At 42.1% G+C, this 24,467-nt stretch overlaps 1 protein-coding gene across 7 annotated transcripts in view; it reads left to right on the plus strand.

Moving 5' to 3' along the window:
* The window catches only part of BCKDHB (branched chain keto acid dehydrogenase E1 subunit beta), a 314,907-nt gene that overhangs the window by 77,750 nt on the left and 212,690 nt on the right, over positions 1-24,467 (plus strand). For all 7 annotated transcript variants that reach the window (XM_084622417.1, XM_084622418.1, XM_084622420.1 and 4 more), the window contains exon 7: positions 23,954-24,051. In XM_084622417.1, the coding sequence (XP_084478543.1) occupies positions 23,954-24,051 (98 nt within the window). The remainder of the gene's footprint in view (positions 1-23,953; positions 24,052-24,467) is intronic.

Consider the following 24,467-nt stretch of genomic DNA (forward strand, 5'->3'; position numbering starts at 1 on the left):
TGTCTACAGTTGCACTACGTCCAACTAAGTACGTTGATTACGGCTCAATGCCTTTTAAGGAGGTGGTTTTACCGTGTCACTGTAATGGGGTGCTTATATCTGCTGGAGACAAATTTGAGTGTAAATACGTGCACACATAGGTCAATACAAGGCAACTTAGGTATACCTAACTTAATGGGGTAGACTCAGACCTTAGCCTACAAATGAGTGTAGTATCATTCACATTGGCTGTCCCCTGGCACTTGCTGAATGTAACTGTCAGATTGTCTGCGCATTGGTGTAGATTAGTGAAGTTCCACTCAACTTTAAAATAAATGTATTCTGTAAATACAATTCCTTTACAATATTGTGTATGTTTAGCTCAAAGGAAAAACTACTTTCCACTTTAGATATTCTGCTACAAAATATATCTTGTGTGAAGTAGCTTTGTTTCTTTCTACAGCTTTCTGGCAGCGAAGAAGTCTCTACAAAAGGTCAGAAGCAAATAGAATCTTGAAAACAAAAAAGGCAAGGGAGGTCAAATTTACTCTGGGCAAGTATACACTGCAATTGTAAATGTGACTGCAGTGTGTATAGACATACCTAAGCTAGCTTTGACTTAGCTAGTACAAGTACAAAATTGTGGCAGCACAGACTTCAGTGTGGGCTCTACAAGCCTGCCCGGCACCCTGGGTACTTACTCGGGTGGCTAGCCCTTGCTAAAGTCTGTGCTGCCATGGCTTCATTACTATTGGTATTTGTGGTAGCTAGGTCCAGGATAACTTGGATGTGTCTCCATGTGCTGCTTTCACACCTTCGATTGCAATGGACACAGACCTTCTGTTGCTAGATTTATTTTGCCCTGGCAGGTTATCGACTTCCCCTGGTAATTTTCATTACATGTTATTTTAGTAGGAAAAAGTCAGTGTATTTTAAAAAACATTTTTGTGAGCAAATGGTGTATTGTGTTAATATTATTGGCATTATGGTAGTACGCAAAATCCCCATTGTGGGATTGTGGCCTCATGGTGCTAGACACTGTACAAATACATATGAAAACTCAGTTGCTGTGCTTCAGTAATGATGATGGTAAATATAATAAGAAAACTGTAGCAGTATTCAAATGTATTTACTTGAAATGCTGTGTTAAAATACTAATCTTTCTGTCCAGTTTTTGGTGGACAGATGTCCTTATGGCAAAGAAATTCACACCAGCGCTAATTGGAATCCTTCTTGGTATAATCCGAAAGACCAAGGTTTGCATGAGCATGGAGACTGGAGGGGATGTTCTCTAGCTCTAAAACAGGCTTATGTGATTGAACTCCTGCAGTCAATTCTAATAGTACTTCCTGTGTCCAGGTGACTGAAGAGTTTCACCAGTAAGACCCTGTCTGTGGGGCTCAATTCCACAGATGTTAACAACTGAGGGAGCCCTGCTGTAAATGGTCCACTTACTACTACACCATTTAAAAGTGTTGTCTAACCTTTCTCAGAACAGTTCTAATCAGTACACTGTTTAAAATAGTGAAAGCAGCAGGTGGCCTGTCTAAACTAGAACCCCAACATGGTTAACAACATTGGAGCTCATCAGTGAATGTAAGTTATTGTGGGAATTTTTTAGAAAATCGCCCTAGATTAGGTAAGGCCCCAAAAGCTGAGTAGATTCCACTAGACAAGAGATTTCTGTTAGTAACAAAGTTAAACAAATATCAAACAAGTCATTTTGAAGCAATCCAGACAATGGGAGCACAATCTTATACAGGTAGGAAAATTTCCCTTTTGCTTCTAGAGCTTCTACACTGTGTATGATGGTCTGAGCTCTAAATTGAATTACTAACTGTGACAAAGGCTATGGGTCTTTGTATTTCGTAATTCATGACAAAAATAAAAACCTGGTTCTGGGTTTACTGCCAAGAGGTCTGATTGCCAAGGTGTTCTGTGAAAGGTGGTGTCTGAGGTAGAGTCAATAAGCCTTCGAAAGGCAGCCATTCCTTAATATTGTTAGGGGGTTTCTCTTTCTCAGTGGACCATTTCTTATGTCTCGTTGACATCAGAAAACTGGAGATAGGAATTAATAAGTGTCTATGGGGAGTGGGGAGAAATGGGGGGTTGTTGGTATTTAGATAGCAAGCAACTCTGTCAGTCTGATCAGAGTGGTCAGAGAGGATTGTTTGCAAGGGCTGTAAACTGTTCATTTTACTTTCCTTTTGCTCTGTAGATAAACTGAGAAGGCCTTTTCAGCTTATCTTATGAGATGTATAAATCCCGAGATGTTATACATGCAGGTTTCATTAGTTTTAATTCCATTTTCCTTCTGTTTTAATCTTGTTTTTGTTAAGATTACCGCTATGTGGGTAATTTCACACAGATGTCCCCCAGGAGAAAAGGACCCCAGAACCTCTAAGGAGAGGTGCCAAAGAGTAAAGAGATTTTGGAATTTATAACCCCTCTTAGTCTCTGTCAAGGGTGATAGAGAGTCCACTCCCAATGAGTGGTGGTGCCATCAGGCTGCAGTGGGTGTACTCAAAGAGAGAAGCTGTAAGATTAAAGAGGAAATGAGTTGGTGAGGGTGCTTGTTGTCATAACATGGCCCCATCCCCTCTATGGACAGACACCAATTTGCTGAGAGTGAACTCAATTGCTGGATCCCATGTGCTGCAAACCCAACTGGATCTGGGCAGTGCTATGTTGCTGTTCCTCCCAGGGTCATGCCCCCAGGGGCAGACCTATTTTCTGCCATCCTTCCTTGGAATGTGGGGTTCCATAGCTCAGCTGCCTTAGACTCTGAAACCAGTGCCTCAGCCCTCCCGAGTCCCTAGTTCCTGCTGTGGGTGTACTGAGCTTTTTGATTAACCCCTTCAGGGACAACCTGGCAGGTAAGGAATACAGGATTAGCAGAGGTATTTCTTAACCACAGTCACTTTTACTCTTAAGAAACACTAGAGAGTTATAGATCAATCTTTGTAAAATAACTAACAGTCCTGAGATGTACCTTTCCTTTCCTTTCCCACAGCCCCTCACCTTCCCAGTCTGATCTCACCCCTTCTGAGAGTCTGAGGTCTGGATCAGTGATTCAGGCTAGGCAAGTCCCTCCTGCCTTCTCTCTCCAGCCTGGTGTTCTGGCATATGTTAGTGGATAGCCCCTCTTGTGACAATGGTCACACCAAAAAATGAACCCAGTTAGTGAAAGAATACAGAATGTGTCTGGATGTTTTAGGTGGAGAGCATCATTATTTTCTGCTGCCAAATGAGGCATCCATTAAGGCCCCTCTGTCCAGTTTGTTGTTATGGTTCACAAATAGACATTATGAGGCTGCTTTGTAGATTTTCCATGAAAGAAGAAGTTTCTGTCTTAGCCCTAGATGACACTAGAGCCTTATTAAAATTTTTGAGTTTTCTTTTGTAGCTACATTCAAAATAGTATCTGTGTGGTAATGGATGATGTAGTAGGTTTTGTCTCTGCTTTGATTGTCAGTATCAAATACAAAGTGTGTGAGGATCTGTAATGTTCAGTTGTGTCCAAATGGAGTGGAGAGCTCCTACTACATTCGAGGAACACACTCTTATCTGAGCAAGGAGAGGCAGAAGGAGGATTTGGAGATTTTTCTTAAAGTGGAAAGCTGGAAGATATTTGATTGTGGAACGTAGTTCTGGTGGAAAATAATATGCTGAAATCTCCATGAAGAGGCAACAGCTTCTTCAGCTCATCTGGCTAATAATTTAGCTATTAAAGAGAGAGAGAGAGAGAATTGTTGGGCTAGATCTGTTAAAGCTGCTTTAGCCACTCTGGCTGTGCAAAGCTGCTTCATTGTTGTAGGAGCATCCTCAGGAAGTGCGAACTATTGTACCTAGACTTATGCCATGGCTTGGATCAGAAGACACATTAAGGACTTGACAGGAGGAAGGGGACATGGACAGAATACTTCTGCACTCCCAGCAATCCCTGGCTGTAGGACAGATTTTTTTTGGGGGGGAAGGGGGCACATCTTTGCAACTAGCTGTATTTAGAGCAGCCTGATTTCTGGAACCCAAAGATTTGACACTCCTCAGCCTCCCTTAGAAATGATCTATCTTGGTCAAGTTTGAAGCAAACTGGCAGAATGCTGTGGTTTGCAAGTTCTTTGACTTCACTGCAGTGCTGCTAATCTGTTACTTTGCACTGGTACTGAAATTCACTTTGAAAAAGAGCACAATTAGATAAAGAAGACATCAAGGGGAAAAAATCATTGCCCATACGTGTGCCGTAGAAGAGACTTCTTATTAAAAAGAAACAAATGCCATTCCTCTTATTAACCCTGACCTGCTGCAGTTTTAACAGCAACTCTGTTTGTTATATTGCTGTTTCTCTTTTTAGTAGAAGAATGATTAAAAAACAAAAGTTTAACATCTAACGATCACAGTGAAATACAATCTTTATCATCAAAGCTACTTCATCAATTCCCATCTGTTGAATAGTAACAATTTTGGATCTGGTATTGTGCAGAAAAGCACTGAATTTAATAGGATGTTTCTTGAAGTGTTTTGAGAAATAAGATGGTCTCTAGGGTGAAGCATAATGCAAGAAACAGGGCATGCATCTAATACACTGCTTAGGGACTTGCTTGTTTTGTTTCGAAGAATACTGTAAAATATTTCCTCAAATAACCAACCAAAATGGATATCTTCCCTGTGTTTTGCATACAAATGTGTTAACTGTATTTATTTCAGACTCTGGACACAGTATAGATTTTATGTGAAAGAGCTTTTATTGCAATATTAAAAGTGGATGCCCAAGTGAGGTTTTTGCCCATAGAAAATTAGAGCAAAACTAAGGGTCTTATATCTTGCCACAATCAGCCATCCCCAAAAAATCTTGGGAGAACATGTGGGGTTTGCATTATGCCCTGGTGGTCACCAGATCCATACTGTGATGAACCAAGGAATGAAGCAAATTCCAAAGTGAAGGACACCTTGCTGAGAGTGTCTTGCCACCATCCTCTTCCAATTTGTACAAGGAGGGACAAACTAACTCGCACACTTCACATGGTCAACGGTCCTGGTAACATACAAGCATAGGGACAAGCCTTAGAAAACTGGGACCCAAATGATTTAGGTCAACACCAATTCCTTAAACTTCACCTGGGGTTCTGTCAGGAGCAAGTGGTATCCATGGAACAGAGGTGTAATGAACTCCCTGCATTAAACACCTCATAAAAAATGGTCGTCTGCATTCTGCACTAGGTGCAATTGGCAGGTGGTTTGAAGTCATACCCCTATGTAGAGCACAGTGCAGTAGCCAAACCTCAAGATGACAGATATGGAGAATTTATGATGGATGCATCTTAAATAAAAGAACACACTTTCTTGCCTGTGTGCAGCCTGGACATCTGTTGCAACCTGGAAATGCTGCTGCTGCAGCAGCAGCTCGGTACCCAACTAAGCCCTTTGCTTATCAACAAGCATAGGTTCCAGACTGCACATCACTTAGAGGAAATCTCAAAAACCCTTTTGTAAAATGCTGCTATATCAAAATCTTTATCTTCTATAAAGGATAAGGCCCCTATAAAATGTCATTTGTTTTAACCAGGGACTCTAATCCTAAGGAAGGAGCTGAAAAGTAAAAATGTTTTTTGTTTTTTTTTAAGTATACAAGTGGTAGGGTCCTAATGTGTTGCTCTTGACCATCATTTCTATTTAATGAATGGAGACAGGTTTCCAAATGTACTGGCTGACAGCTATTGTTGTAGGAGACAGCAGCTGTAGTTGAATTTTCTGTCACATTGATAAATATGTTTGTAATTTGCTGCAACTGCTTCATCTATGTCAGAGGTTCTTAAGCTGTGGTCCGTGAGCTCAATTCAGGTGGTCCGCGGATAGTTCCCTCTAACGTGTGAACCTGGGCGGCTGCACACAAAAGAACGAAGGGCCATCCACCTAGTGGCGCGCGGCTCCGCTAATTAGGTGCTGGGACCCTGGAGAAGGTAAAGTAAGGTGTGGTGGGGGAATGTAAGGTAAGCTGAGGTGGGGGAATAAGGGGTAGGTGGGAAGGGGCAGTGGGCTGAGAAGATGGGGTGGGGAGAATTTGGGATGTGCAGGGCTGCGGTGGCCAGAAAAAGAGTAGACTTTCCCCAGCTCCAGGGCTGCGGGGGGAGATGGCCCTCCTCCTCCCCAGCCTCAGCTCTGTGGCTGCTGTGGCGGAGGAGAGACCCCCTCCTTCCCAGCCCCAGCTTGGGAGAGATTCCCCTCCTTTCCTGCGGCGTTGGGGAGAGAGGGCACATCTATCGCATTAGAAAGGTAAAACTACTGATATGAAAATATGAGTTGTGCTTTTATTTGTAGAACAAAACCCCTTCATTAAGTTTTTTTTGTATATTGCACTTTTAACCAAAGCGCATTACAATAGTTCATTAACGGTACAAACAACATTTGGAAAGATCATTAAGTGGTCTGCTGAGACCCTCAGCAATATTCAAGTGGTCCGTGGAGGAAAAGAAAAAAAGCTTTCAGAACCAGTGATCTATGTCAAACTTGCCCTAGCTCAAGCTATTTATGAAAGTGTCATTGGCTCCTTGTCAGCAGGTAGTAGTTTCACAATTGTTTCCTGCCAGATGAGCCGTTCCCTTTATGTAACATTTTCCATGCAGAAAGCGGTGTTCAGAGAATGTTAGACTATCTGGTTAAGCTGTCAGCAGTTAGGACATGCTAAAGTGAAGGTTGTGCATATGCATTGTGATTAGGTTGTATTTAATAACATATCATTATGTCCTGCATCACAAATACAACACATCTTAAAATCACTTCTGCATCCTCATGCATATGTACACCTTGTAGATTTTATCATTCTTCTTCAATTGCCCTAATATATCATAATGAACCTACAGAAACAAGGAGGGAGAAATTTTTTTAGGGTGGCATAAGCAGGAGGATAATTAGGATTAAATTTGTAAAAAGGTAACTTTAGAGAATAAAATTCTGACCCCATTGAAATCAATAGAGGTTTTGCCATGGTCTTCACTGGCTGACCGGGATTTCACCCAGAATAAACACTGGAAAGACTTTTATAAAGCATTTATCCAACCATGGAGGATGAGATGGGGATTGGGTACAGGTTTTTCATGAGTCAGGAAGCTCCCATTTTAACTGGAATAGGAAAAAATGGAAAAACCTTTCCTTCTTCCTTGAGATATCCCTTGAAGTACTTCCTCTTCTTATCTATGTACCTGCTTTTAGGAGAGCTCAGTCAGGAATTCTCTTTCTAGTCAGCTGGCTGAGCAGCTCCTCTGAGGGATTGGAAATGAGGGCAGCAGGGCAGTTAACCTCTTCCTTGCCTGACATAATGAATGTGATTTGTATATATACCCCCTCTCACTTTGGCAGACACGTTCTTTTCTTCCAGTTTGTTTTAGCTGCTCTCCCCTTCCCTTTTGCTGACACTTGTCTCCTGCTGCCCATTACATCCTGCCCCAGTATTTTAGCTGCTTCTCCATTTTTCTTTGCACCACTTCCTTTGTCATTACTAGTTGTCAGATAGCTGCAGACTTTTGCTCAGGACTCCTAGCTCCCTAACTTCTGCTCTGCGGAGCACTCCTTTCCTTGCAAAGCCCTGACTAGGGATTCTGTCCCAGTCTTTGGTGGTGGCCCTTTGCAGCATCTAAGGTGTATCAGAGTTTGGTGTCACCCTTCTGAGTTTGCAGGAACTCTCAACACTGCTTGCTGTATGCCTGGCCTTCCCTTTTAGAAAAGAAATACATATAGGGTAGAACTCTGTGATCAGCTATTTAGGTGTATTAGTTCAGCGGACTGACTCCCGATTTACACCTGTGCAACAGAGAACAATTTGGCCTATAAAGAGCCCAGACAGTGAAAATATGATGGCTTAAAGTCTTTTTGTACTAGATATATGATGTTTTTCTGTACCAGGAGCTTCCTAACAATTGTTCTCTAAAGCTTTTTACGTGCCTGGTTTATAAACTACATGTGCAGCATGATCTTACTTAGCGGCACATTTCATGAACTGAGCAAAAAACTCAACAGAACATGGAAATAATGCAGTTTTAAGAGGCTCATAGTTTAGTCAAATCAAAATCATTTTTCTCTACAACACGCAAAGTTGCAGAATTGATCCTTAGACAATTGTAAGATTTTATTTCTAATGGGCAAAGTGAATTTTCCCCCTTTTCATACTTAGAAATGAGTGAACTGGTTTTGCTCAGATTTCTCCAGAGTGTTTCAATCCTAAAGGTGAAAGTTTTGAAAAACTGAAAGCAGAAGGTTAGAATACAAACTCTTGTGCCTCCTGAACTAGAACAGGGAATGAAAGAGCTTGTGCCTTGATTCCGCAGTTGGATTTGTAGATTAGACATGGAGCCTGGGTGGAACCCCATTGACTTATTTAGGATTTCATGTGGGAGCAAGTGTTCACCAGGCCCATCCTCTTCTCCAGGTTCCAGTCCAAGGACCCTCAACCCAGCAGACTTGGGCTTTCCTCTCCTACTCCACACTGATCCTTCTCTGGACTGCTTCCTATCGCTCCTGATTTCCCTCCTGGCTCTGAGTGTACCAGCTCCAAATCCTCTCCCTCTTCCCAGGGAGTGACTGTCCTTTCCTAGCAGTAGCCCTTTTCTATTGCCAGCTTCCTGGTTTTATAGGCCCCACCTATTCCTGCATACCTGAACCTGTTTGTAATCAATTCCCTGCTCCCAGCACTCCTTCCATGTGCAGCTTTGGTGTTAACAGGCCTATCTGGCCACCTTAACTTTTTCAGTCCTGTGTGGGGTAGACGCTCCATCACAATGGGGAATCATTGAGTGGGTATGTGTCTAGTTCTTGGGTCTATGCTAATTTAACACTTTTATCAATGACCTGGAAGAAAACATAAAATCATCACTGATAAAGTTTGATCTGGATCACTTGTTAAGTTGGATGCAAGCAAACATTATATGTTTTAATATAGCTACGTGTAAATGTATATATCTAGGAACAGAGAACGTAGGTCATACTTACAGGACTCTAACCTGGGAAGCTGTGACTAAAATAGATTTGGGTTCATGATGGATAATCAGATGAACATGAGCTCCAAGAGTGATGCTGTGGCCAAAAGGGCTAATGTAATTCCTGGGTGTGTAAACAGGGGGATCTTGAGTAGCAGTACAAAGGTTATTTTATCTCCATATTTGGCACTGGTGTGACCACTGCTGGTGTGACCACTGTCCAGTTCAGGTGTCTATAATTCAAGGAAGATGTTGATAAATTGGAGAAAGCTCAGAGAAGAGCCATGAGCCTCAAGGAGTTCAGTCTGTTTAGTATAACAAAGAGAAGGTTAAGGGGTGACTTGACCACACTCTATAAGAACCTATGTGGGGAGCAAATATTTGAAAATGGCCTCTTCAATCTAGCTGAGAAAGGTACAGCATGATCCAATGGCTGGAAGTTGAAGCTAGACAAATTAAGGCTGGAAATAAAGTATAAATTGTCAACAATGAGGGTAATTAACCATTGGAACAATTAATCAAAGGTTGTTGGATTTTCCATCAATGGCAATTTTTAAATCCAGACTGGATGTTTTTCTAAAAGCTGTGCTCTAGGGATCATTTTGAGGAAGTTCAATAGAGTGGGTTATACAGATGGTTAGACTAGATGATCCCATCTGGCCCTGGAATCTATGAATCTATAAAAACAAAAGAGTCTCCATATGATTAAAAGATCAGAGGTTAAAAAATAGTGGTATTGGGCTTCTTGTAATTTTCTGGTAGTATAAACAATGTTACTGAAAGTACTACTGTGACTCTTCTAAATGTCAGAGCTGTTTAGAAAATATCCAAATAAGAGAAGAGGTTTTTGTTTTTAAAAGATAATTAACAGTCTGTGTGGTGCCAAGAGTACATAATGATTTTGAATCAAGGGAGAAAATGAGTCACCTTGACATTATCATCTTATGGCTTACCTATTCTGATGTCTTTTGACCTTTTCAGTTTCATTTAATTGTACTATATATGACATCAGTGATGTAGAAATAAATATGACTTGCATCAATGGTTGATATAGTGACAAGGCAGGTGAGATGAAAAGCATGAGTTTTTTTTTTTTTTGGTTTTTGTTTTTTTAGGTGTTCACACTACCCTTTGAGACAAATACAGCATATTTGCAGCCTCTTGTAACTTGTACTTACACTGGTACTGGTAGTATGTAAAATTCATGTACTTTTTTTGAGAGAATGAAAATTGTTCTTTGATTGCTCTGCTGAAATTTGTTCAAAAGATTTTAGTTTTAAATATTTTATTTATACATTCAGTATTAAGAGAATGACTGCTTAGTGTATATTTTAAACCAGTGTTGTTTGGATTTAGTTAAATACAATTCTATGGGAGAGACTAGATACATTAATGTAATGCCATATGTTTTCACCGTGTCTGGTAAATGAAGGCTTTGCAATGGTGGTGAAATAAAGCTCAGCCTTGAAAGGAGTTTTCTTAAAACTCTCTATTTTTTTTTTTACCATTGGTGCAAATATAGATTATGCTTTAAAAGTGATAGGAATCAAGGAAAGCTGATCCAAAACAAACATAATATTGCCAAGGAAGCAGAACCATTCAGACAGAATGACAAAATAACTGCTTATCATCATAGTATGTTATATTGTATAGGCCTTTCGGCTCAAAAAACTATATGCCCCATCCTTCTCTACATGGGAATAAACCCTAGACGGAAGAGGAAGCACCATCAGTTTCACCTCACAGTTGCCTTTGAATTGTTTAACTTGGGGGCAACTTTACATAGTTCCCAAACCCTTCTGTGCAAGAAGCCATGGATTCTTTTATTTGTGGAACCTCATGACATCTTCATGAAGCACCTACCAAGGGCTTACCCACCTGCCAGACACCACCTGGATGGCAGCCCCCCAAGGGGGAACACTGCAATGTAGATTTTTCTATAATTGGCTGTATTAACTTGCACCTCATTCCCTGCTGCATTGTGGTGTGAGAGAGAATCTGGAGAAACCAAGTGGATCTCCAGTTTCTAAAATACATCAGTCAATGCATGGCGATCTAGTGTTGATTTCAACTGGAATAATGGATTTTTGGCATCCCTGAAAATCAGGCCCATAGTTCTTTATTTTTCTTCCCTTTTACAGCCATTTTTGTGATGAAAAGAGATGGTTACAGAAAGAATGTACTTAAAGTTATACATCTAAATGATGTAAACAGGAACACACAAAAGTATACAGGCAAATGGAAAGATTGGTCCTGTTACACTGTTAGTAATAAGTCAACCCAGCATTTGCTGTAATAAATCAGTATGTAAACATGTACATGTACAGCATCACACTCGCTCTCACAGCTTGGTGTGGCATATCTCAGCAGATATTTATGTTTGGAAGCAACATGAGCGCTCATGCTTCAGAGCAACCTCTGATTAGTAGGAACTAGGAAGAAACTTTCCTCGTTGCCAAATTATTCTGCTGCCAGCTTTCTTGCACCTTACTCTGAAACATCTGATACTGGTCACCATACGAGACAGGACACCCTGCTAGATCATGGGTGGGCCAATTATGGCCCAGGGGCCGTTTTAAGCTGGCCTGCGAGCTCCTGCTGGGGAGTCAGGTCAGGGACTCCACCACACAGCTTGGCCCTGCTCCAGCCGGGTCGCCAGGTCGGGGGCTACACCACGTGACTCGGCCTCGCTCCAGCATGCCAGCCGGGGCCCTGGTCGGGAGCCGTACCACGCAGCTCTGGCTCCACTCAGAGTGTTGCACCCTGCTCCACTCCTAGGAGCCGGAGAAGGGACATGCCACTGCTTCCGGGAGCCGCTTGAGTTAAGCACCGCTCAGAGCCTACACCCCTGAGCCTCTCCCTATGCCCCAAGCCCCTGCCCCAGCCCTGATCCCCCTCCCGCTCTCCAAACCCCTTGATCCCAGCACAGAACACCTTCCTGTACCCCAAACCTCTCATCCCCACCCTAGAGCTCGCACCCCCAGCCGAAACCTGCACCCCTTTCCACACCTCTGCCCCAGCCGTGATCCCCCTCTGAACCCCTTGGTCCCAGTCCAGAGCACCCTTCTACACCCCAAACTCCTCATCCCCAGCCCCACCCCAGAACTCACACCCCTTCCCGCACCCCAACCCCAATTTTGTGAGCAAGCCTGGCCCACCATACAATTTCTATTCCCCGATGTGGACCTCAGGCCAAAAAGTTTGCCCACCCCTGTGCTAAATAGTTTGATATAGAATGGCAGTTCCTATATTTGTGGCTGCATTATGTTTCTCTAGAAAGCCAAATTGGTTTTGTTTTCTTGATGTGGTTGAACTGCTCTTTCCTGTGTGAAATGTTTTGGATCACAGTTTTATAACTGATTTATCCCACATTAGGAACTAAACTGATCTTGTTGATTGCTTTTAGGGGAAAAAACTATATTTTATTTGGAAAAAAATGTCCATATAATTAGGATTTGTATGGCATTTTTCATGCTTGGAACTCAGAACATTTTCACTGTAGGGTAAGTAGCAGTATCACATTTTACAGGTGGGAAAACTGCCCAAGTCATAGATCAAGTTGGTGGCAGAGTCAGGCACCTAACTTGATTTCCTAACTACCAGACCAGTGCCCTGTACATCACCAGGCAATGTACATAGTGACTACTTCTCATCAAAGTTTCCTGAGGATTTAACTATTACCCGCAAGACTATAAGGGAAACATTATACTTAATGAAAATTCTTGTGTTTGTGAGAACTAGCTGATACATCACACAAGTTGGTTACAGTTAAACTGGGAGATTTTTTTAATGGGGGATGGGGAAGGTAACTAGTAGGTGAATAAGCGGGGAAAATAGATGGGAGCTAGTATGGGGGTCAGAGTGGAGATACAAAATTATATATCTTCTAAACTTTCCATGTGCACCTGTTGCACAATTTAATACATTTGCAAAATTTTCCTTCAGTTTTTTGCTAAAATGACTGAACGTGGTCCTGGCCAGTAACAATAAATCCTTGGCTTGTCTGCTGAAACTGCCTGTGAGGGTGCCAATTAATGTCAAATGTTGTGATAAGCAACAGAATGAATTGCTGATGGCAGAAACCACAATTCAATATTTCTCTGCTTCTGTGATTCAAAATTAATCACAATTTAAAAAAGTAATCGCTATTTAACTGCAGATTTAATAGCACTGTTAAACAATAGAACACCAATTGAAATTTATTAAATATTTTTGGATGTTTTTCTACATTTTCAAATATATTGATTTCAGTTACAACTCAGAATACAAAGTGTATAGTGCTCACTTTATATTTTTATTACAAATATTTGTACTGTAAAAATGATTACAAAAATAGTATTTTTCAGTTCACCTCATACAATACTGTAATGCAATCTTTTTATTGTGAAAGTGCAACTTACAATTCTTCTTTGAGAGATGTCCCTGTGGGTGCTCCACTTCAGGTCAGGGTGCGTCCCAGCGCCTTCGATCGGAGATTTCAGCAGTACTCCTATGGGCTGCACGCACACCGTGCCTGCCTCATGAGTTGTCAGTGTTTGAATAGCACATGCACGGCCTGGGCTCCTCAGTTCCTTCTCTACCGTCTCCGGCTAGAGACGGAGTTCAGCAGTCCTCTGAGATTTAGCTAGTTAGTTTTGTTTCTCAGTTTATTTAGATAGTTTAGTTATTAGAGTTACTATTTAGGTAAAATACCTTCGTTATTAGACTTTTTTTTAAAAAAAACAACCTCTGCGGCTACAGACATGCCTGGCTCCCCAGGTTTTAAGAGATGTGCCTCCTGTAGTGATGCCATCCCCATCTCGGATAGTCATTTGCAGTGTGTACGCTGTTTGGGGGAGTCTCATGTACCCCAAAATAAGTCCACTGTACTAAGCTCAAAGTGCGGACCTGCAAGGATAGGGAGCTAAGACTCAAACTGCTCCTGTTAGAAAATTCCCTCAGATTCGCATCTGACTCTGGCCAGCAAAGCTGTGTAAAACCCTCAAGGGACAAGAGCAAAGCAAAAAAACAGCCAGCTTCCTCCACCCTCAGGGACCGCTCCTCAGGGAAAAAGTCTAAACTGGCTTCAGTCTCACTGGTACCCGCCACTCCGCGACTCTGCACCTTTGACTTGGCAGGCATCTCAGGCACCAGCCGTGAGTCAGTTGCTCAACTGCCCGTTGCCGAGGCTCAGGGCTTTCTGCTGCCCGCCTCTTACAGCTCTCCTTTGGCAATACGGTGCTGAGAGCTGTCACAGTGCTGAGCACATAAGCGGCTGCCGCGGCACCACTCTTTGATCTTGTGGTGCTGCTTTCTCACCCGCCGCAGCCAACACTCCCGGCATCGAGCCTCCTGATGTCTCCTGCCTCCCTGACAGTACCCACGTCCGGGACACCTACTCCTGTGACACAACTTGCACCACCTGGGACAACTTTTGGTGCATCAGCAGATGCCCCCACAGACTCTGCCTCCATCATCTACAGCGGCATCAGCCCCATTTCAGTCACCTTACCATTTGGCACCTGGTCCTACTGCACCGCCTCAGTTTTTACATCCAGGGGACTTAAAGGTGTCCTATGCCCCTGAGTCTCCACTACTCGGCACCAATCTATCACCGAGATCTTCAGCACCCTATTTGCAGTACTCTCCTACTGCTTCAAGGCTCTCAAATGAGGAGGAGGAGGAGGAGGATGGTGAATATATGTTCACCAACACCAAGATGGGTAGAACTGTCTTGTCAACAGCCATCTTACCTGAGCCAAAGTCCCAACCACCTTAAGGGATACTGCTTTTCAGTCACCTGAAGTGGAGCAGTCCCAGGGACATCTCTCTCTCAAAGAGGAGGTTACTCACCCTGTGCAGTAACTGATGTTCTTCGAGATGAGTGTCCCTGTGGGTGCTCCCCAGCCTGCCCTTCTCCCCTCTAGTTCAGAATCTGGAACACACTTCGCTTCAGAGAAGGAACTGAGGAGCCCGGGACATGCACGTGTTGTTCAAACACTGACTGCTCGTGAGGCAAGCACAGCGCGTGCGCGGCCCGTAAGGGTACTGCTGTAGAAATCTCCGATGGAAGGTGCTGGGACGCACCTTGACCTGAAGTGAAGCACCCACAGGGATACTCATCTCGAATGTCAGTTACTGCACAGGGTGAATAATCTCCTCTTGTAGATTTTTTTTTTTGGTTACGTAACTACACTCAAAACCAAAATAGTGTAAAACTTCAGAGCCTACAAGTCCACTCAGTCCTACTTCTTGTTCAACTAATCACTAAGATAAACAAGTTTGTTTACATTTACAGGAGATAATGCTGCCAGTTTCTTATTTACAATGTCACCTGAAAGTGAGAACAGGCGTTCACATGGGACTTTTGTAACCAGCATTGCAAGGTATTTATGCACCAGATATGCTAAAAATTGTATGACCCTTCATGCTTCAGCCACCATTCCAGAGGACATGCTTCTATGCTGATGATGCTCATTAAAAAACGTGCCTGAACTCCTTGGGGGAGATATTCTCCTGCTCTGCTTTACCTGCATTCTGCCATATATTTCATGTTATAGCAGTCTCTGCTGATGACCCAGCACATGTTGTTCATTTTAAGAACACTTTCACTGCAGATTTGACAAAACACAAAGAAGGTACCAATGTGAGATAGCTACATCACTTGACCCAAGGTTTAAGAATCTGAAGTGCCTTTCAAAATCAGAGGGATTAGGTTTGAAGCATGCTTTTAGAAGTCTTAAGAGCAACACGCTGATGCGGCAATTAGAGAACCTGAACCACCAAAAAAGAAAATCAGCCTTCTGCTGGTGATATTTGACTCAGATGATGAAAGTAAACATGCATCGGTCTGCGCTGCTTTGAATCATTATTGAGGAAAACCCCTCATTAGCATAGATGAATGTCCTTTGGAATGATAGTTGAAACATGAAGGGACATATGAATCTTTAATGCATTTGGCACATAAATATCTTGCAACCCTGACTACAAGGGTGTCATGTGAACACCTCTTCTCACTTTCAGGTGACATTGTAAACAAAAAGAGGGCAGCATTATCTCCTGCAAATGTAAACAAACTTGTTTGTCTTAGTGATTGGTTGAACAAGAAGTAGGTCTGTGTGGACTTGTAATAAAAATAAACATAAAGTGAGCACTGTACACTTTGTGTTGTGTTGTAATTGAAATCAATATATTTGAAAATTTAGAAAACATCCAACAATATTTAAATAAATGGTATTCATTATTGTATAACAGTGCAATTAATCACGATTAATTTTTTTAATCACTTAACAGTTTTTACATGTGTATTAGACTTAAACCAGTTGTTACTTTGCCAGATAATTTTTTGTTGTTTCTGGGAGGAACAGATAAACGTGTATATAATAAAACAAATCCTGGACTACAAAATATTCATGGTTGCTATGTAAATGTACTGCTCTCCTACAGCGTAACAAGCTATAGGCACCTTGGTGCAGAAATTCTTGGTGAGTTTTTGGCCGGTGTTATACAGGAGGTCACAATATCTGAGCATAAAAGTCCCTTCTGGCCATAAAATCTATGGCTATATTAATTTAAGTATTGTGACAGATGGCTACAGGAGAGTGACAGAAGGCAGATATATTAGCCCCAGGTTAAGTAGGTCCCTTTTCCCTGGGTAAGGTAACAGGGAAGGTAACCAGAACAATCAGGAACTTTCTGGAAACAATTAAGGCAGACAGGCTGATTAGAACACCTGCAGCCAATCAAGAAGTTGCTAGAATCAATTAAGGCAGGCTAATCAGGGCACCTGGGTTTAAAAAGGAGCTCACTTCAGTTTGTGGTGCGTGCGAGGAGCTGGGAGCAAGAGGCGCAAGAAGCTGAGAGTGAGAAGGTGTACTACTGGAAGACTGAGAAGTACAAGCATTATCAGACATCAGGAGGGGAGGTCCTGTGGTGAGAATAAAGAAGGTGTTGGGAGGAGGCCATGGGGAAGTAGCCCAGGGAGTTGTAGCTGTCACACAGCTGTTACAGGAGCCACTGTAGACAGCTGCAATCTGCAAGGCCCTGGGCTGGAACCCGGAGTAGAGGGCTGGCCCGGATTCCCCCCGTCTCTCCAACTCCCTACTTGATACCGGAGGAGTTGAACTGGACTGTGAGTTCCACCAGGTCTCTGGCCTGTTCCCCGATGCACTGGGTGGATCAGCAGAGACTGGGGATTGTTCTTCCTTTCCCCATGCTGGCCAGTGATGAGGCTAATTGAGTGAACATCAGATTTGAGCCACGAAAGTGGCCAGACTGAGGGCTGTTGTGAACCTCTAAGGCGAGAAAATCCGCCAATAAGTGCAGGACCCACCAAGGCAGAGGAAGAGCTTTGTCACAATATGCTATAGCTTTCTGCAAATTTACAATGTGTTTTTCTGAGAACAGTAAGAATATGGAAAGTGTCAAGAAAAAAGATTGAAAAATTCTGCAATTAATGCATTTTTAACATTGTTTCATATCACCTTCTAGTGGTTGGTCCACACAGAGGATAAAAGCTTGTTATTTCTGTAGATAACAGTTGTATTTTTTAACTGAGGAGGTAAAGATCTGTGCTTTTGGACAGAGAAATCCTTTAGTGAAGGATTTATTAAAGAGGATAGTCTATATTTTAGTAAAGAGGAGCGAATAGAAGTTGATAAAGTACAGGTAGGAATCGAAGAGAAACAGTCAAATTAAAAAGTGTGTCATTTAATTACATCTCGTGAAGGCAGACAACTAAATGTTGACAAATTTTATAAGTGTTTGTATACAAATGCTAGAAGTCTAAAGAGTAAGATGGGTGAACCTGAGTGCTTGGCATTAAATGAGGATATTGATAGGCATCACAGAACCTTGGTGGAATGATGATAAACAGTAGAGCTTGTTAATAGCAGTGTACAAAATTTACAGGAATGATAAGTAGGTTGCACTGGTGTGGGAGTGGCACTATATGTGAAAGACATCAGAGTCAAATATAGTTAACTTAAATGACTCAAACTGAACCATAGCTATGGGTAGAAAATCCATGTTTGAATAATAAGAGTATAGTAATAGGAATATACTGCCAACCACGAGACCAGTATGGTGACGGTGAAATACTCAAGGGGTTTAGAAAGGTTACAAAAACAGAAAATCCAATAATAAAGGGGATTTCAACCATCCCCATATTGACTGGATATATTTCATTGCATGACACAATGCAGAGAGTAACTTTCTAGACACCATAAATGATTGCTTCTCAGAGCAGCTCATCCTGGAACTCCTAAGAGGAGAGGCAGTTTCAGAAATTAGTTATTCCAAAGGATGTACTGCACTCTCTAATGTGTCCTTCCATCTTCCCACATCTTCAATGATGATCAAATCAGATGCATCTAGTGTAGATGGGATTACATCTAAACAACAGTTTGAAGTCATTGGATCCCTTGAGGTCATCAGATCAGTGACCTTGAGCTAAGGGCCATCACTTGTGGCTCTAATTCAATCCAAATTAGAATATTTGCTGCGTCTTACATCTTCTGGTTTCTTGATGTCCTAAGAGTTTACTCTTCTCATATATCTGTAAATCATTCTGTTATGCCCTCACCCAAAAGTCTAAGGTGGTTGTGACAGGTTCCCCCTGGGGTGCCAGCTGAAACTGACCCACCAGCTCGGCTCCCTTTTACACTCTACTGCTGTGACAAGCTGCCAAGCTCTCTCCAGGCTCTAGCCGGCACTTTCAACAGTACACATACATGTAGGGACACACCCAGCTGCAGTTACATGTAGTCACTCTGATCAGCTATGGCATGGGAAGGCTCCAGTGAGGGTACTTTCCAGCTACTAAGGCACGCACCCCATCTGGAGTGTAAACCCAAAATTATACTGTCTTGCGCTGCACAGGGAACTCTCTAGCCTAAGCTCATGAAATTCGCCCCCTCCCGCAGTGTGGAGAGGAATATACAACAGCTTTCTGCCCCACGTTATGACTCCCACACATTGGTTTTAGATAAAGCAAAAACAAGTTTTAACTACAAAAGATAGATTTAAAGTAATTATAAAGGATAGCAAAGAGATCAAAACAGATTATCTAGCAAATAAACAAAAATGCAAATTCAGCTTAATATACTACATAGGGTGAGAATTTGCTATTCATATCCAAAATGATGATACATGCAGGCTCCAGACTTTTAAGGCGCAAGATGCACTTGCTTACAGCTTGGAATCCCCAAGTGTTCCATTTACAGGCTAAAAATCCCTTTAACCTGGGTCCAGCACTTCCCCCAGTTCAGTGTTTGCTCCTCAGGTGTTTCCAGGAGTCTTCTTGGGTGGGGAAGTCAGTGAAGAACCAAGACGATGTCACTGCCCTGTCTTATACAACTTTTGTATAGGGTGGGAACCTTCTGTTTCAAAGCTTGGTTCTCATGCCAATCAGTGTAAAAATACTGACATCCCTGTCACGTCCTTGTAGTGTTACAGCAGCCATTACTCGAAGGCGGTCTGTAGCGTCCTCAGGAAGGCTCCCCAGGTCAGAGATAAGCTTCTCCTAAGGCCTGTTGTTCCCTCTAATGGCTCATTTAACTTGAATGGGCCCTTTCCAGCCAGCCATCTAGACTGAGAGCCTTTTGCCTAGTGGGCGTTGCCCAGGAATAGCCATATGTGAAATAGATACGTAGTCAATAGTCAATACGTAGTCAATGATGTATTTTATGCAAGCTATGTCAATCCTATAATACTATCACTGTGAAGAATATGGGGTGCAGTGTCACAGTGGTTACTAAATTCCACATTAACCAGTCAGTCAATTTACTTATCTTTTCCAAGACTGCGTAATCATCCAGATGACACTAGATTATACATCCCAGATGCAGAATGGGCTCTAACCTATCATATAGATAGAACTAGAGTTTAGGAAGTCCCCGAGTCTATCCACCCCTTATTCATGTAGAAAAATGGGCTTGGCTATTATTTTGAAAACGTCATCAAGATGGACTAGATTATGCATGCAGGAGGCCTGTAAGTTAGCATTGGTCGCCCCCCCAGAAGGGATTTTGGAGTTCCATTTACACCTTTACCAAACATCATTCCCTGGATTTAGCATCCACATTGGATGCTAGGTTTGGCAAGGTAGTTCTTCCACCCCTTTTTAATTAGCAGTTCATGTCCCTTCTTCCTGAATACAGTTACTACTTACTAAACTATCCCATGCATGGGAATGCAGAAGCCACTTCAAGAAGAAATGAAGGTTACTCACTTGTAATTGGAGTTCTTTGAGATGGACTCTGCATGCTCACACTCCTTGCCTGGTTTCCCCTCTTCTTCAGAGTCTTTGGTGTAAAGTGCAGTTGATCTGGGGTAAGTGACTGGTCCTTTGGGATTGGGAGTAACCTGAATATTGTTGTGATTTTTTGTGTAAGGGTCCATCTCTCACCAAGGGAAGCTTGCCTAGGGGCAAGATAGACCAGAATAAGGAGACTGTCTCTGACTCCATGGTTAGGTTGTTTTAGTGCCTGAGTTTACACTTATACTTGGCTGATTAAATATAAGTATAGAATTCATAGCCAGTTGGGGGTTTGTGCCCTGCTTCTTAACAGTCTGCCCCGAGGTTGGTACTCATTCTCCTGAGCCACTTCAGACCACTTGTGACACTGTCATCTGCAAAAATTTATAAGCATACTTTTCACTCCATTTTCTAAGTCATTAATGAAAATGTTGAATAGCACCAGACACAGGACACACCCTTGCAGGATTTGACTAGATACATCCTCCTAATTTGACAGCATACCTTTGATGATTAATATGAGTATGGTTTTTCAACCTGTTGTGCACCCACTTTATAGTAATTTCATCTAGACCAGAGGTGCTCAAACTTTCCCAGTCGTGCCCCCCCACCCCCAGTAACAGAATCTGTCACGTTCCCTCCTCCCCCCCATTACTGCACAGCTAAGGCTTCTTCAGCAGTGGAGTTTGGATTGGAGGCAGGGATGGGGGAGGAGTTAGGCCTAGAGGCGGAGCAAGACTGGAGGTGGAGCACAGCTGGAAGCATGGCCCTTCCTCCCTGCCCCGCCGCATGCCCTTCCAAATGTTCCTCTGCACTTCCCGAGTGGGGTGTGCCCCACACTTTGAGAATCACTGGTCCCTAGTTTGCTTATGAGAATGTCAATGGGACTGTGTCAAAAGCCTTGGTAAAATCAGATATTTCACATCTACTGCTTCCCCTGTATCCAATAGGCCAGTAACCCTGTCCAAGAAGGAAATTAGGTTGTACTATCATGATTTATTCTTGTATGGCTATAAAAGATTTGACAAATATAGTAATCAGAGGCATAGGCGCTGACACCGTGGGTGCTCTGGGGTTGGAGCACCCATGGAAAAAAAATAGTGCTTATCGGTGGTGCCACTGAGCAGCTGTTTGGTGGCTTGGGGAGTAGCTTGGGAGAGGGTGGAGAGCAATGAGTGGGCAGGGGCCTCAGGGAGGGGGTGGGGCAGGGATAGGAAGAGGTGAGGGTGGGGCCTTGGGGGAAAGGGTGGAGTGGGGCGAGGCCTCAGGTAGAACGGGGTGGAGCACACCCAGGAATAACTAAAAGTTGGTTCCTCTGATCAGAGGTGGGTTCTTATCTTGTCGATTCTGTGGTGCATGAAAGTGCTTGGTTCAGATATGAAGATAGAATTTATGCCACTTCACAGCTTGAAGAGACAAGCTAAACAGCACTATTTGTCATAGTGACTCATATGTGTTCCCTTACTAAAGGTGCCTCTAAAGGTAAAGAGCACAATGCCCCAACCCTGTGTAGACATGAGCATGTGCCTAACTTAGTGCCCTGTGAACCACTTAGATAAAGTTAAGCATGTGTGTAACTCTTCACAGGATCAGGCCTAATATCGTGTGTGTGCGTGTGTGTGTAAATATGACTATGAGATTTTTAAACCTGATAGTCATTTATATTTTACATGTACATTTTCCAAGCCCTGTGCAAACTAGAAATGGAACAAAACTTGAACCTGTTCTAATTTCAGGGAACTGGGTCAGAAGCTGAATTTGAATAATCAGATTGGTCAGCTACATTTCCTGCTGCTTGGGAAATCCAAGAGCAGAAGTGGGAATAAACACCCTAAAACTGAGTGAAGGGATGGAGAGATTCCTCTACTTTTCAGGAATCTAATTTCATTGTGTTCTGTAGTTTAATCTAACATTGTCAATCAACTTTTCATTTAATATATATTTTTAGAAGGACGTTTTACCTCTAGAGCAGATCAAATAGCAGAAAAAACGTTGTTTGAAATAGTGTCAATTAATTTTGCATTTATTTATTTATTTATTTATTTATTTATTTTTAAAATAATGTATTTGCTGAGGGCTCAGTCTTTTCTTTGCCCTGAACCTGCCACAAGGTTAGAGTGGTGGTGCCAGAGTGTGATGGTGTATTCCTCCTGAAGCAGAACAGACTTTGAGTCACACTCTACCTTCCAGGTTCCCCACTGCTCTGAGGAGAGGAAGTCTGCCCATACAGAGCTGCTTGCACGATCAGAGCTGCATTTTGTTTTTGGGGAGCGGGGATAGGTAGAGAGAACTTTGCAGGTAGCAGATAAGCTCAGATAAGATCTTTAGGAAATAAGTTGGTTGTTTTTATCTAAATCCTGGTTGGAAAGCTGGCTTCATAATGGGCACTTTTCTTGAGTCTCAGCAGAAAAACCAAGAATTTGAAAAGGCATAGAAACTGAAGCATCCTCTCATGTCTAAGTGAGCTTTTCAGAATATGATAGAGGCATTTTACTAGTGCAGTGTATGGAATCAATCATTTGAATAACTCTCCTTCAAGCCATTGCCATTACTTTATTTTTAAAAGCAACCTACTGAGAGTGCAATTTCACCTTCTTCATATACTGGACTAAGGAAATAGGCAGACAATCTTTAGTCTTGCACCAGTGGTGGTATCAAGGTTTTCTGTTTTGTGATCCAAGCTTAGAAATGGGAGATGTAGTTTTTTGGCAAAGTGATCCAATCTTTACAGTGGAATATTCCAGCATTTACTTCTAGTTGTAGAAAGTCCTGAGATTGATCTTAAAATCCTGACATGATTCTATATAGAAATCTATTTAAGATGTTAGGTAGCATTTTCATTGCCCTCAAAGTCCCCTTTGGTTAGACTGATGATATTGAGGTATTCTGGCTTTAAAGATAGAAGAATATGAAAATGAGTACAAAGCAAACTTTTAAAAACTCTCTGAAACACTTATTTTTTTCCTGTTTAATATGTGGTTATGGACAATGAAGGAGATATCTGTAACTTTAAGGAAGTAAGGGAACGATAGCTGAACCATTAATTGGGAAGAGGATTTCCCAGGTGCCTGCTAAAACTTACATAGCTGTTTTACTAAGATCAGATTCTAGCGATCGAAAGGAACGGGGTGAGTTGCCGAGAGAGAGAGAGAAGAGAATGGGGGGGGGGGGCGGCGGCGGCAGCAGCAGCAGCAATCTTTCTCTCCCAGCCCAGAGGTGGGGTTGTCTGAGTTAGCATACCCTTCCTAAACTTGCAAAGATAGGATAAAGTTTAGATGAGACCACATACGCTTTTGTTGTTTTAATCCTTTTCTCTGATCACTGTTTCTTTGGGTGAATAAGCAATATTTGTTTAGAAAAAGCTATTTCAAGTCATTCTAATTAGCTGATAAAACCTTTAATTACACCACAAAACCGTGTATACTTTGTTTACATACTATCTTTTGATTTAATGATGATCAGGGTATTGTTACTGAGTATCAGTGGTATGCATTTATTTTTTCAAGATTATTGGATATGAGGCATGGAGCACTGTGATGAACAAATAACGGTATCATTGTCAAACATAATTTTGTAATCTGACACAGTTTGGGATTTGTGATATTACTACTTCACATGAATTTGGGCTTATTGTTTCCAGTACAGTGTTAATAAATACATTAAAGATTATCTGTTTTGATTTTCAGAATAGTACATTTTCTTGGTCAAATACTGCATGGTAAGAGAATCTAATCTTTGTTGCTTCCTTTGTAAACTTTTATTTATTCAGTGGAACAAGTTCCTGTGGAACCATACTACATCCCACTGTCTCAAGCTGAGGTACTGCAGGAGGGAAGTGATGTTACACTGGTTGCCTGGGGGACTCAGGTCAGTAACTCTTGTTTAAGATATGCCATGGGGCCTGTTGCATGCTGTAGGAATGTAGTAATGGCATTTGACTGTGAGCATGAAAATGAAACGAGCAGTTTAAAGTAGCACACTGAAATAAAATTGTAGATGTTTGAGTGCTAAAACAAAATATGCTCTATCCTGGCTGGTATACTTGGTTCGTTGCTTAGTGACCCTCTTTGAGCATTCTTGGGCCACCTTTTAGATGCTATTAGCATAGCTCTTCTAGTTTTTACAGATTATCTCAAACATTCACTACGAAGAAATCTACAGCTGTAAGATTCTAGTGGTTAATTGCCAAGACTGCATGCAACATTCAAAGCCCCTGTTACTCTGTGAACTTCGTAAAAATTCAAGATGTGGAAAAATCTTCTAAAAGTTGGAAGGATATAAAA

This window comes from Lepidochelys olivacea (genome assembly GCF_965140295.1).
Source record: "Lepidochelys olivacea isolate rLepOli2 genome assembly, chromosome: 3".
NCBI classification, from domain to species: domain Eukaryota; kingdom Metazoa; phylum Chordata; order Testudines; family Cheloniidae; genus Lepidochelys; species Lepidochelys olivacea.